This window comes from Hippocampus bargibanti, linkage group LG03 (assembly GCF_051943395.1).
Source record: "Hippocampus bargibanti isolate YZ-2025 linkage group LG03, ASM5194339v1, whole genome shotgun sequence".
In the NCBI taxonomy this organism is placed as follows: Eukaryota; Metazoa; Chordata; class Actinopteri; order Syngnathiformes; family Syngnathidae; genus Hippocampus; species Hippocampus bargibanti.
Window position 1 is genome coordinate 19,362,209 of NC_142736.1, and position 14,380 is coordinate 19,376,588.

At 39.2% G+C, this 14,380-nt stretch overlaps 1 protein-coding gene across 1 annotated transcript in view; it reads right to left on the reverse strand.

Moving 5' to 3' along the window:
* Positions 1–14,380, reverse strand: part of stk33 (serine/threonine kinase 33) — a 37,353-nt gene that overhangs the window by 21,569 nt on the left and 1,404 nt on the right. Inside the window, exons 3-4 of the mRNA XM_088992416.1 lie at positions 8,844–8,902; positions 8,393–8,512 (exon numbers count right to left, since the gene is read on the reverse strand). Of these exons, the coding sequence (XP_088848542.1) occupies positions 8,393–8,512 (120 nt within the window). The 5' untranslated portion in view covers positions 8,844–8,902. The remainder of the gene's footprint in view (positions 1–8,392; positions 8,513–8,843; positions 8,903–14,380) is intronic.

Sequence of the window (14,380 nt, forward strand, 5' to 3'; positions counted from 1 at the left end):
AGGGGACACCCTGAACCGATTGCCAGTCAATCGCAGAGCATACAGAGAAGAACAACCCCCCGTCATTACATTCAAACCTAGGGACAATTTAGAGTGTTCAATCAACCTACTAAAGATGTGAATATTATTTTTGAAGGAATGCGGCAGGAAACCTGAGGACGCAGAGAAAACCTACGAAAACACGGGGAGAACATGCAAATTCCACAAAGGAAGCCGGACCCAGAATCGAACCCAGCACCTCTGCCCTGTTCGGTCGACAGACTGACCACTGCCCAGTACAATAAAAATAATGATCAAAAATATTACTTTAACTTTAAAATAAGTGTATTATGAGAAGCATTCATTAAAAGATAAAGAGCAGTGTTAGGATTTGATAATAGTTTACCCCAGGATAATGAAGGCTTTACAATATTTTTTATCCAATATAGCACGTCTGTGTAAGCTCTCAGTCGTACAGGAGTGATGAAAAAGTTTCTTCAGCCATCATCTGTACTTCTTTGAAGGTGTCGGATGTTTCGCTTCTTATCCAAGAAACTTCGTCAGCAAACTAAAGTCTTACTGGTAGTTTAGGCCCTGTATATATCCCTACTGTCCAGACATGGCGGTGCCGGACTCTGCTATGATAGGTCCCTGCTCTCAGGTTGGGGGTAGCAGAGGACTACTCCCTGCAGCTGCACTGATAGTTCCTATTGTTCTGACTAACGACTGGCCTGATTGCCCCACTTCGACCGGTATCACCTCATCAGTATTACTAATCCTATGTTGTAAGATATTGTGTGAACTTTTCAAGTTGAACCTCAACCCACCAAACCGGTTTAATGAAGGATTTAGTGTTTTATGAAAATTGTTTCTTTTACTCCCCTTTCAACCCATCTTTGTTCTTTCGCTAAGATTTTAACCTCATTGTCGTCAAATGAGTGGTTGCTAGCTTTTAGGTGCATATGTACTGCCGATTGAGGCCCACTAGTATTATCCCTGCGATGTTGATAGTCTTTTTTTGAGAATTTGTTTAGTCTCCCCAATGTACTGCTCTTTACAATTTTCATTCTTACAATGTATTGAATAAACTACATTACAGTGAGACCTCAACTTCCAAACACCTCAACTTACAAACTTTTCGTCTTACAAACGTCAAATTTATTAAAATTAAACCTTATAATAAGCACTATTTTCATAATACACACCCACCACGGCTGGCGGAGTGATCTTCGGCGGAAGCACACAACCGAACAGCACCAGACGTTAAGTTACCAACAGTCCTTATGGAAGGTGACTCTTCTTCCATAAGCCATCAACGACCATCAAAAAGATAAATAAAACTTTATTGTACAGCACAGTTTATTTCTTTAATTACAGTCCTCATGTAATGCGCCTCTCTTTCCAAACAGCAATTCCCTTTGACCTTCGACCTCCAACGCCATTCCATCAAGCCATAAATGACCATCACAAATGTAAATAAAGTGATTTTATGATACAATGTAGTGTATTTCTTTCATTACAATACAATAGCACATTTATTATACATAGAATAAGGTATGTTGTGTGTAGTTTTAAGGCTTATTTAGTTGAAAAGTATATTTTATGGAAACCCGGGAACTGATTATTCCCATTTTAGTGGTTTCCTATGGGAATTTTTTTTTTTTTTTTTTGAGATACACACTTTTCGCCTTACACACTCTGTCTGGGAACCAATTAAGTACGTAAATTGAGGTCTCACTGTACTTTGTTTTTCATTTGGCAGCCTATCTTTTGGATGCGCTAATTATGTAGCACTATAGCACTTTCACAACAAATGAAGCTGTAACAAAGTGCCTAACGTGGACAACTATCATATACAGGGAAGGGTGAGTTAGAAAGATAGTAGAAAGCACCAGGGAGTAAAACTAAAATCAGATCTGAATCATGCGGAGTCAAATGCCATAGAGTACAAGTTGAGTTTTGAGTTGAACTATCAATCTCGTACTCTTTCCCTCCTTCATTCAGTCCGATAGGTGAATGATTTTGATAGAAAGAAGCTGTGCCCAATCACCTGTTACGTCTAACGTTCTGAAAAGTGCAGTTCATGCCGTTTCGAATGAGCGAGTGGATTTTAACAAGCCCTTACGAGATGAGCCCGGTGACAGCTGACAAAAGCCTATTTGTTCCGATTAAGTGTCAACCTACCAGTGATGTTCCAGCTCCTTTTTCGCCTAAAACAACAACGCCAATAAGAGGACACCAAATCGATGGCATGTTTCATTCTCTTGAAGCCACATGTTCATGTTTCATTCGCTTGAAGCCACATTTCTCGGCCAGCCAACACGGACCTGGGAAAGGCGCTACCCGGAACAAAGGCACCATAAAAAAATACATAAACACACAACTTGAAGAAAAAAAAAACACACGAAAGACAATCGTGACGTCATAATCGCGCTGCGTCAACAAACTGCAATTTGTGATCGTTTTGTCCTTCATGCAATACATCACAGCGTTCGGTGAGCAACTCGAGTGAAAATATAGCAGCTGACTATCAAAACTAGGTAAACACGCGCACGCCCACTACACGCGCAACTACGCTACACAAAATGTTGTGACTCGGTAAATGCTTAGAAAAATATTAGAAAATCAGAAAGACACCAAACCAAAGGTAAACACGTAGTTGTTAATTGTTCATGCATATCTATGAATAGATGCAGTCGGTTAGTACCTCGACATACGAATGTAATTAATTCAATGACCAAGGTAGTGAATTTTATCGTATGCCAAATACATTTTCCAAAATGAAAGGAATTTACATTTCATTATTATATTTGAAGGCCTCCCCGATGTCTGCCGACAATGCCGCCAAGGTAGTGAATTTTATCGTATGCCAAATACATTTTCCAAAATGAAAGGAATTTACATTTCATTATTATATTTGAAGGCCTCCCCGATTCTGCTGACAATGCCGAGCACTGGGTGGATAACATATTCCACCTACTGAAAACATATGCCTTATAGAATTTGGAATCGTCATTATACGCAAACAAACAAGCAAATACATAAATAAATAAATAACAACAACAAAAATGAAACGTATACATTTAAGAACATAAAAACTGTGGCTCCATGTCTGCCTCACAGTTTGCATGGTCTCTCCGTTGCATGGTCTCTCCGTACCTGTGTGGATTTTCTCCAGGTACTGCGGCAGGTTATTGAACACTTGAAATTGTTCAAAGGGCTGAATATTAGTCTGAATGGTTGTGTGTCCATGTGTGAAATGTGATTGGCTGGCAACTAGTTCAGGGTGTCCTGTATAGTCCGACGACAGCTGGGATCGGCTCCAGCATGACCCCCCGGCCTTATTGGTTTGGGTCAAGGCGTTCAAATAATGGGGAAACAAAACAATCTTCATCAATCAAATCACTTTAATATATGTCAAGGCATGACAACCCATTACTATTCATTCACGTTGGAGCTTTGCTGGCCGAAACAAGATCAGCAGCGTGACCGACATCTACAAACTAACTAAATTGTTTCCATAGCCTCTCAACACTTAAAGTCTCTGTAAGTGTTTGTGTGTGTGTGTATACGTGTGTGTATACGTGTGTGTTATAATATCGCAAAGTCCTGTGCTGCCTTTTATTTTATTGTATTAAAAAAATACATTTCGAAGTCATTCTTGCAACTCTGGGACGGCACGGCTTGATTTCCGTAGCAGCCACTTTTCCAGCGGCATTGATTTTAAAGAAAAGCTTCTCGGTGAAAAAAAGAGAAAGTAGAGGAGGTATTACATTTGCTTCAAAATATTGACGAGACTGAGTGGTCTCTGAAAGGCTCAGCTGATTCAGACAGCGAGTCTGAGCGAAAGATTTGCTTTTGAGAATTTGTGAATGCCGAATCTAAAGTATGCAGGGGTTTTACTGTATAACATTAAAGGACAACCGACGCCTCCGGACAAGTTGTGTCCATAATTTGTAAAATCACTTCAAATGACTTCGACTGAGCGCATTTTACAAATATTGCACCGCATATAGCTATATTTTACGTTTTAAGACTCGCGCTGAATATTCTTGTTTTCAAGTTGATGACGATCCCCTACGCAACGTCACGGAGGGAATGCCCGTGACCGAGAAAACGACACACAATGCATTTTGGGTACTTTGTTTGGTCTGAAAACATCGTGTTGATCCGTGGCGAAATTATAAGAAAAACTACATAAATAATGCAATGGTGAATCATTGTGTGTCGCAGCCAATTGCGGTCAACGCATGAAGAATGTGTAAGACAAATTCCCAGCGGACAAATTAGCCATTTCCAACGGAGCTTGTGCGCCATCTTGTGCCATCTTGTGCATTTTATAGGCGCTACATTGGAGTCGAGACGGCTCGAATTGATACGTAAGGACTTCTTTAATCGATTGTAAACATTTATGCTTTCCTCTTCAGAACTATTTGAATCATATTCAAAACTGGATGAGTAACAAGAAAGCATCGTCTCCGAATCTGAACTCTCTGAAGCCATTGTTTTGATTCTGGAGCAAGGCAGTGTGTGACCAATAGTGACGTCACGAACAAGGGGCAGGACTTTCTGAATCTGCCCAGTTTTTGAGCTCATTTTGTGGCAATTTTGGGACACTTTAAGTCATTTTATTGGTGTTTTGCATTTGAATAAAAATATCAGTTTTGGGTATTTTAGATGCTATAAAACGGTTAGGAAACCAAAAAAAATGGTGTCGGTTGTCCTTTAAATTTATATTCTTCTTGCACAATCGCTCCCCTCACGTAAGTCCAATTCCTTGACAGGACGTTTCATAAGGCACGAGTATAACTAATTGGGAAAATGGATGGATGGATTTACTCATGTGCCCTTTATGTATCAACCTAGTTTTATTTGATTAAAAAAATCAAGTCTATAGTTTCAACGCTTTGATATAAATGTTCATATTGTCAAGTGGGCCAAAATTGACTCAAAAACAGCAAAGAGTAGAAAAAAATGAATACAACTAATCATATTTGTTCAGGAAAAATAAAACAGAAGGAAATAGCAAACATCCGTGTCGTGCCAAGCAGACTCTGACTGAGCTTTGTCTCATCTCCAGTTTCGGCAGGAAGTAATTAGAGCCCATACTTCATTCTAGTCAAGTCCGTTCACTCTCCATCATCCCATCAGACAGCAATTACTGTTTATTTACACTCTATATGGGTCGAAAAAGCATTGTGCTTGGTTACGGCTAGTGTGTGCTCGACATTGTTGTCAAAGCACACTTTGAAACAAATCGACCATGAACTTACAAAGGTTAGCCTTGATTGTCGGATTTTTTTTCCCCATCAACTCGGGATGATGAATATTTCCGTATACGTTATGTTAATTTGTATCTTTGAAAAAATAAACAGAAAAATGGTTCCAATCTGTTTGTCACGTTTTTCCAGAAATAAACATTTGGTGGTAAAACAAATATCAACCTGTTTCAATGCTATATTTTGTGACATCAAAAAATGAGGCCAAGATGGATTTCTTGAAAATGTTTTCCACCGATAATGTAACCTAAACCCGTAAAGCACTATTGATTTTTGGTGGTTTCTTTTTTTTCACAGGCAAACTAAAACCAACAACAAAAGGACATTGTTGTTTTTGTAAATATTTTTTAATCAGGGTTCATTAAAGGTTGTAAAGATGTTTACCAGACGCTTGCAAAAAGTTTGAATGTCTTGAATGTCGCCGTCAAATTTTGAAAATGTTCTAAAGTTCAAGCTGAGGAAAAACAATGCTTGATGCTTATTCTTTTCATGATTAATAAATATGCATTCTTGTAATTCTGGTGAAAAAAAGTTTGAAATCCTTTATCTTGGTCTTATTTTTGAACATGGCTGTGTACATTTTTCCAATCCATTGTCATTTATCATTCAGCAGTACATCGATGAGAAGGTTTCTTCAGCCGTCATCTGAACGGCTGAAGAAACCTTCTCATCGATGGGCCACTCCTGTACGACTGAGAGCTTACACAGACATTCAGCAGTACGTGGAAATGAAACTTCAATCATATACCAGCTTGACCAACTGCATTTCAATCTCAGTCACATTATCGAGCTAACACTTTAATTATTGTACAGACTCTCTGGAGGTTTGTTTTCTTTAATAACTGATCGCATTTGGTTCGAGCAGCACTTTGGCTGTAAAATAGCAGCCACTAAAATACAGCAGCTACATCGAACAAAGTCTCTCTTCCTAACTGCAATTAACGTGTAAGCTCAATCAATTTTGCTGGAGACCAAAAGTTACATTTCCCAAATGTGGAACTTAATCATTTATTGACAGCTTGGCTTTGATGACAAATGATAAACTTCACAGTCCTAATGAAGCGTGGAATTACATTACCTGATGAGCCAAGAAATTGCATGTTTAGAATGCAAATATAGCACTCATCTTCGTCACCAAGTGATGAGGTGAAATCTAATATCATGCAGGCAGATTATCAAAGCTTGTCATCTCAATCTGATACCGCGAGGATGTCACGCCAAGGCGCCAAACATCACTGAGGAGAATGTAGTGGACACGAGTGCAGTCAAATTCTTTTGAGGCAATACAACAGTGCAAATTCATTACATTGAATTTTGCTTGCTAAATAACAGAAGGAAACTATTACAAGTTGTATCTCTGGATAATGCAATCAAGTCCGACTTGACCAAAACAACTTCCAAAAAGAACCGTCAAGCTTTACAGCCACCTATAGTTTCGGCCAAACTAAACATCAAACAAAGAATTACGTGCGTTGTACTTAACTTATTTGTCGTCATTCCCAAATTTATTAAAGAATTGAAAAGTGTGACGTGGAGCACCATTCCCGAATTTGTTCGGGTTCCGGTTTTTCTGTGGGGGGTGCCAATAAAGCGCTGGTCAGACCTCTGGCAATGTTTTTCCCTTCCATGAGGGGGCAGCATTTGTTCATGTTAGCGCTTTGTTCCAGCTTCAGCTGCTGTTACAGCACTATATAAATCAATATGTATGTATTTTCAGTGTTTGAAATAATGTCTGCCCGGAGGCCCGGGGCATACAACTTTCAAAACGTTCTCGGCCCGGGTGGCCGACAACTTCTTCAAGGGGAAAAAAAAGGGTTTTTTTTCAAATCAAACATTTGTTTTATTCAATAAAACAAAAGCTACAAGCAAACCACGCCAAGCCACGTGGACTCCTCTTTCTAAGCGGCTTCCAAAACTCTCAAGTACACTTTTCAGTCACGGTATATTCCAAAGCACGAAACAGGCTTCTGATTGGCTGCCGGTGCCGAGTATGCAAATTGCCAAACGAATGTTCGTTTGGCAATTTGCGTACTGAAAAGTTTGCATACTGAAAAGTGTACTTGAGTTTTGAAAGGCGCTTAGAAAGAGGAGTCCACGTGGCTTTGAGCAGACAACGCAAGGCAAACATTGCATTGTGCACCATGACGACAAACGACAACTGGAGCAAAATCTTCAGCGAGGGATTTTTACCATAGATTAAGCAAGGGAGCATTTGTGGTAGGTACATCAATTACTTAATTTAAAAAAAAATAATTTATCTTTTGCAACAATTATTTTTTTTGCGATTAGTCGTCTTATTGTATTTCAAGTTGTGAAAATGGGGCAGGCAACTTTATGGCCGGGCAGGCAACTTTTCAGAGTTGTCTGCCCTTTTTGCCATGAGTTTCAGACACTGGTATTTTGTACAGCCGCCCCCATTTCAAGCTTAGTTAACTGCAGACCCATATAACTTTGGAATTAACTCATTTTTTTCTGATGAAAGAAGAGAGTCCAAGGGTACTAACGCTGCATTTAATTTCTAAGCGCTTTTCAAAATTCCCAAGGACACTTTACAGTCACTGGATTTTTTTGTGCAGGTGAGCAGTGGCAGCCATTCGCGCCAGCGTCCTGCAATTTGAATGAAAATGACACAAATCCTGGCACTGCAGTGGACACATTTTTGCACATCATCTGGCAGTGAATGAGTTAATAGACCCACGTATCTTTGCCCAAATAAAGTCCATTTATCTAACACTTAGTACAAAACACCAAACTGACAATATTGCAATACTTGCAGGTATTTATTCTTTATCGTCTGCAAAAACGTATGTATTACTGTAAAGCAGCTTCTCGAGTTATTTGTGAAACTTGCTGTGTTTGTCAGTCTGTCTTTATAACCCTGCCGCCAGGTGACCAAGCCACACGCATGTTTTTATTCACTACAACATTATTACAAAGGTCACATTTTTTTCTGCAAAAGCTATTTCAATGGGGAATACTGATCCGAGTGTTTCGACTAATGAGCATGGTCACAAAATAAAGTAACTTACTAGTACATTTAAAATAACTATAGAATTATACTAATCAATCATAATTTCCCCCTTCAATGTGATGATCGAATCGGTAATCAAGTACATGTATATATTTTTTCAAACCTTTTGATCACTGATGGACTCCAAAAACCCTGATTGCATCATGTCTATCCATCCATCATCCGAAACACTGATCCTCACGAGGGTTGTGCGCGTGCTGGAGCCCAGGGGTGGGGTGGCCATCTGGAATTTCGGGAAAATATGTAAATTTTCAAAAAAGGCCAGTATATTTCCATGCATTGTCGTCACCACCCACAACCCTTCGTTTTGACAATCATTTTTTGGCACTTAACTGCCGAACCTCGTTGCTGACTATGTTTTGATGCATGATGTCCGGACGATGACAACGTTTCCATGCAAATATGGCTGCCAAACACGGTAAGTATTTCCGCCTCAAATTTTATCCGAATCAGAATCAGACAAAATAAGTTAGGACTGCGCTTTTTTACATATACATATAAACAGTATATCTTTATTCCAGTCATGTCAAAAGTGACATTCGTGTTTTACTTGCCTGGTTGGGATTTGAGTGAGATGCTGAAGGTCGGGTCTCACAGCCAGCTTACTCCTGAGCTGCAACACATCAAAGGGAAGGATACCGTTGACTTCTACACTCCATACCCCTTCATAAGTGTTTGATTGGCTGAGTATGCATATATATATATATATATATATATATATATATATATATAATATATATTATTCACATATTATAGTTATCATCTCACTATGCAGTAAAGTCTCGTTAATGAATCGATATCGGATATATCGATGTCCCGGTTTATCGATACTATTTCTATGCACGCACGGAGAAAATTACATGCAAACAGGGTCGGATATATCGATAGTTCCGTGTTACCTGATTCGATATTGTTTTCGGACTCAACCTTGAATATCGATATACAAGAGACTTTACTGTACTATAGTGCTATATATATATAGAAGAGATATTTTTTCGGACATTCCCTTGAATCTCGATAGATATATGATATATATGCGGAACTACAGTAAAGTCGGTCGTTTATGGATGCGAGAGTTCAAGCCCGGAAGTCCGGCAAAGAAATATCGATATAACCGGACTTTGTTCGAATAGTGAAATCTTTTTTATTTTTATTTTTGCAAAAACCTTTAGTTGGCGATAATAGAGCGATGGATTTGCCTCGCTATAAACGGGACTATCGATATATCCGACACCTGTTTGCATGTAATTTTCTCCGTGCAATGCATAGAAATAGTAGCGATATAACCGGGACTATCGATATAACCGAATATCGATATACACGAGACTTTACAATGTATATAACTAATAATATAACTTTCATATCGGTTAGTCAAGACAAGCAGCTCATTGCGACTCGGCTACACTCAAAATCTCCTCTAAGGTACTTGTAATTGTGAAAGAATGAGAAAAATAACAATTGGAATGAACTCTTATATTCTTGACCGAAAGGCATGTGAGTTACATAGACTTGATTCTGCACCAGTGAGGCAACACAATGTGGAACGACATTCAGCATAAGATATGACAGCATGCAAAAAAATGTCCACTTAATGCAGGTTTCAAAAGCAACGTGTTATTAATCACTGGTACACCTTTCAGTATTTGTATGTCATCGCTCAGCAAGGCACATCTTGACTTGTCAAGGATTGAACATACTTCCTCATAAAAGTCCTCCAAATGCCCGTGATTGTGGAGGGATCATCTGTGCACAGTCCTTTGCAGGTCACAGCCCAAGATTCTCAATTGGATTGGCCTAGGCAATTTAATCAAGATGTCTTGTTGGTTTTGGTGTAGACATGCTCAAAGGGCAAATATCCTCTTTATCGATAACTAAAGGTTTTTGCAAAAATAAAAAATAAAAAAGATTTACTATTCGAAAAGTGCTTTACCAAAACTAAGGCTTAAGAAAAACATCTTCACCGCATGTGACGGGTGTCACAACAGTGACTGTCTTCATCTCCACGATGCTGCCGTATTAATGAAGACGAGACGCGTGGATGTGTCTTTTTATTTCTTTTATTTCTGCAACACAGTATGGCAGAAGGGATGGGTGAAGTCGCATGGGTTTCGTCTTGTGATTAACCTGAATCTCCTCGAGATTGTTCTCAAATGCAAAACATTGTAGATAACAAAGAATTAACAACGTGTGATCGTATAGTGGTTATTTACAGAAAAAGAGAATACAACACAAGTTCACTGTTATTTACAAGATGTCCCTGAACGCATCATGGGCGGAGACTCGGCAGAACACGCGGTGCGCTTGTAATGGCTGGCGCACAGTTCAACCAGCCACGGACACTCACGGGCAAATGAAACACGACACAAGAAACTAAATATTGTTCAATAAAAACGAAATGAAACAATTATTACCTGCAACACAGTATGGCAGAAGGGATGGGTGAAGTCGCATGGGTTTCGTCTTGTGATTAACTGAGCAATAGAAAAGCACTATGAAGCACATGCGCTCCAAAGTTCCACTCGACAAAACGTGAAGTAAATAATGACACAAAAAGTAATCTGGACTCGAAATGAATAAGGGAACTAATTAGATAACACTAGACAGTACAAAAGGGGAAACAAAATAAGATATTGTCATGAAAATGCGCGTTAATCAAGACCAACAGAAAATTGCGACTCACCCTGAATCTCCTCGAGATTGTTCTGGAAACTATGGGCGGGACATAGTGCCACACTGTGCGCCGTTGCGTCACTTCCTTCATAATTTAATAACCTAAGTGTACAACTCCGTTACATACACCTCCCTTAAATTATGCAGAAGTGAGGCAACATACACACGGAAGACAACAGAAAGACCAACAGGCAAAATAGACAAGGTTATCGGGCAAGGATGTACAAGGAATGCTGTCTAATTATGTCACTCATCTGACCAACTACGTCAGGTGACTGGAGTAAGGGATCTGTCGCCGGTGTGTCAGGGTCTGTGTGCTCGTCGGAGATGCACTGTACTGGGTCTGGGAAGGAACTCTGTCCCCACTAACATAAGTGGCCTCAGCTCGCACCTGCCCATTCCCCTCTGTACAAACTACATCACCCTGCATAGCACTACATAACTGTGACAGACTGGAGAAAGGGATCTGTTGCTGGTGTATCAGTTGTCTGTGCGCTCGTCGTAGATGCACTGCACTGGGTCTGGGAAGGAACTCTGTCCCCACTAACATAAGTGGCCTCAGCTTGAACCTGCCCATTCCCCTCTGTACAACCTACACCACTCTGGATTGCACTATACAACTGTTACACGGTTGGGAAGCCTCTACCTCTACCAACACACTCATTCAAAGGTGTGCTACTTGTTACATGTAAGGAGCTCATTCTTAGCCTTAACACACAAAAACACGTACATGAAAAAAAACACACTAATTGCAAAACAGCAGGTAGACAATTAACACACTACATGTATTTCCAAAACGGGGGTCGACACACCGTCCACCGAGTGATGGGACTGCACAGCGTCTTCATTGTGCAGCATCGCGGTCCCAGTCCGAAGTGGAGAGTCACTTGTGATCCGGGTCACGGCACCAATGTGACGGGTGTCACAACAGTGACTGTCTTCATCTCCACGATGCTGCCGTATTAATGAAGACGAGACGCGTGGATGTGTCTTTTTATTTCTTTTATTTCTGCAACACAGTATGGCAGAAGGGATGGGTGAAGTCGCATGGGTTTCGTCTTGTGATTAACCTGAATCTCCTCGAGATTGTTCTCAAATGCAAAACATTGTAGATAACAAAGAATTAACAACGTGTGATCGTATAGTGGTTATTTACAGAAAAAGAGAATACAACACAAGTTCACTGTTATTTACAAGATGTCCCTGAACGCATCATGGGCGGAGACTCGGCAGAACACGCGGTGCGCTTGTAATGGCTGGCGCACAGTTCAACCAGCCACGGACACTCACGGGCAAATGAAACACGACACAAGAAACTAAATATTGTTCAATAAAAACGAAATGAAACAATTATTACCTGCAACACAGTATGGCAGAAGGGATGGGTGAAGTCGCATGGGTTTCGTCTTGTGATTAACTGAGCAATAGAAAAGCACTATGAAGCACATGCGCTCCAAAGTTCCACTCGACAAAACGTGAAGTAAATAATGACACAAAAAGTAATCTGGACTCGAAATGAATAAGGGAACTAATTAGATAACACTAGACAGTACAAAAGGGGAAACAAAATAAGATATTGTCATGAAAATGCGCGTTAATCAAGACCAACAGAAAATTGCGACTCACCCTGAATCTCCTCGAGATTGTTCTGGAAACTATGGGCGGGACATAGTGCCACACTGTGCGCCGTTGCGTCACTTCCTTCATAATTTAATAACCTAAGTGTACAACTCCGTTACATATATATACAGTAAAGTCTCGTTATATCGATATCGGATATATCGATAGTCCCGGTTATATCGATACTATTTCTATGCACGCACGGAGAAAATTACATGCAAACAGGGTCGGATATATCGATAGTCCCGGTTATATCGATATTTTTTCGGACTCCCTCGAATATCGATATAACGAGACTTTACTGTATATATATATATATATATATATATATATATATATATATATATATATATATATAGAGAGAGAGAGAGAGAGAGATATTTTTTCGGACTCCCTTGAATATCGATATAACGAGACTTTACTGTATATATATATATATATATATATATATATATATATATATATATATATATATATATATATATATATTATTATATATATATATATATATATATATATATACAGTAAAGTCTCGTTATATCGATATTCAAGGGAGTCCGAAAAAATATCGATATAACCGGGACTTTTCGAATAGTAAATCTTTTTTATTTTTTATTTTTGCAAAAACCTTTAGTTGGCGATAAAGAGGATATTTGCCTCGCTATAAACGGGACTATCGATATATCCGACCCTGTTTGCATGTAATTTTCTCCGTGCGTGCATAGAAATAGTATCGATATAACCGGGACTATCGATATAACCGATATCGATATAACGAGACTTTACTGTATATAACTATATAACTTTATTGGTTGTCAGACAAGCAGCTCAGCGACTCGGCTACACTCAAAATCTCCTCTAAGGTACTTGTAATTGTGAAAGAATAGAAAAATAAAATAATGACTCTTATTTCTTGACCGGAAAGGCATGTGAGTTACATAGATTGATTCTACCAGTGGCCACAATGTGGAACGACATTCTGCATAAGATATGACAGCATGCAAAAAAATGTCCACTTAATCAGGTTTCAAAAGCAACGTGTTTTAATCACTGGTACACATTTCAGTATTTGTATGTCATCCTCAGCAAGGCACATCTTGACTTGTCAAGGATTGAACATACTTCCTCATAAAAGTCCTCCAAATGCCCGTGATTGTGGAGGGATCATCTGTGCACAGTCCTTTGCAGGTCACAGCCCAAGATTCTCAATTGGATTGGCCTAGGCAATTTAATCAAGATGTCTTGTTGGTTTTGGTGTAGACATGCTCAAAGGGCAAATATCCTCTTTATCGATAACTAAAGGTTTTTGCAAAAATAAAAAATAAAAAAGATTTACTATTCGAAAAGTGCTTTACCAAAACTAAGGCTTAAGAAAAACATCTTCACCGCCGTACTTCTGGTGATGTGGAGTGCTGTGCTCTTTTGGAACTAAACGTACAGTATGGAATTGTGGCTAAAGAATTTCAAATCCAACATCGTCAGGCCATGTTAAAACGTGCCACGTTCTTTTGGAAGATCTGATCCATTGTGCTATGCGTTGTAAAATATTGTAAAACGAGATTGTTGTCATTATTAATATTATACAGTAGTATCAGGATTTTTTAGAAATGTTTCTTTTCCAATATTTGCATTTATGTAGGCATACGTGGTCATTTTTAATCATGTAAAGTCCATCCATACATCCATTTTCCATACCGCTTATTCCTTCATGTACAGTAATATAAAGTAATGTATAGAATTAAATAATTTGACCCTTTTTTGCTTCAATTCACTGGACCATTCTGCTGCTCCCTCTGGTGAT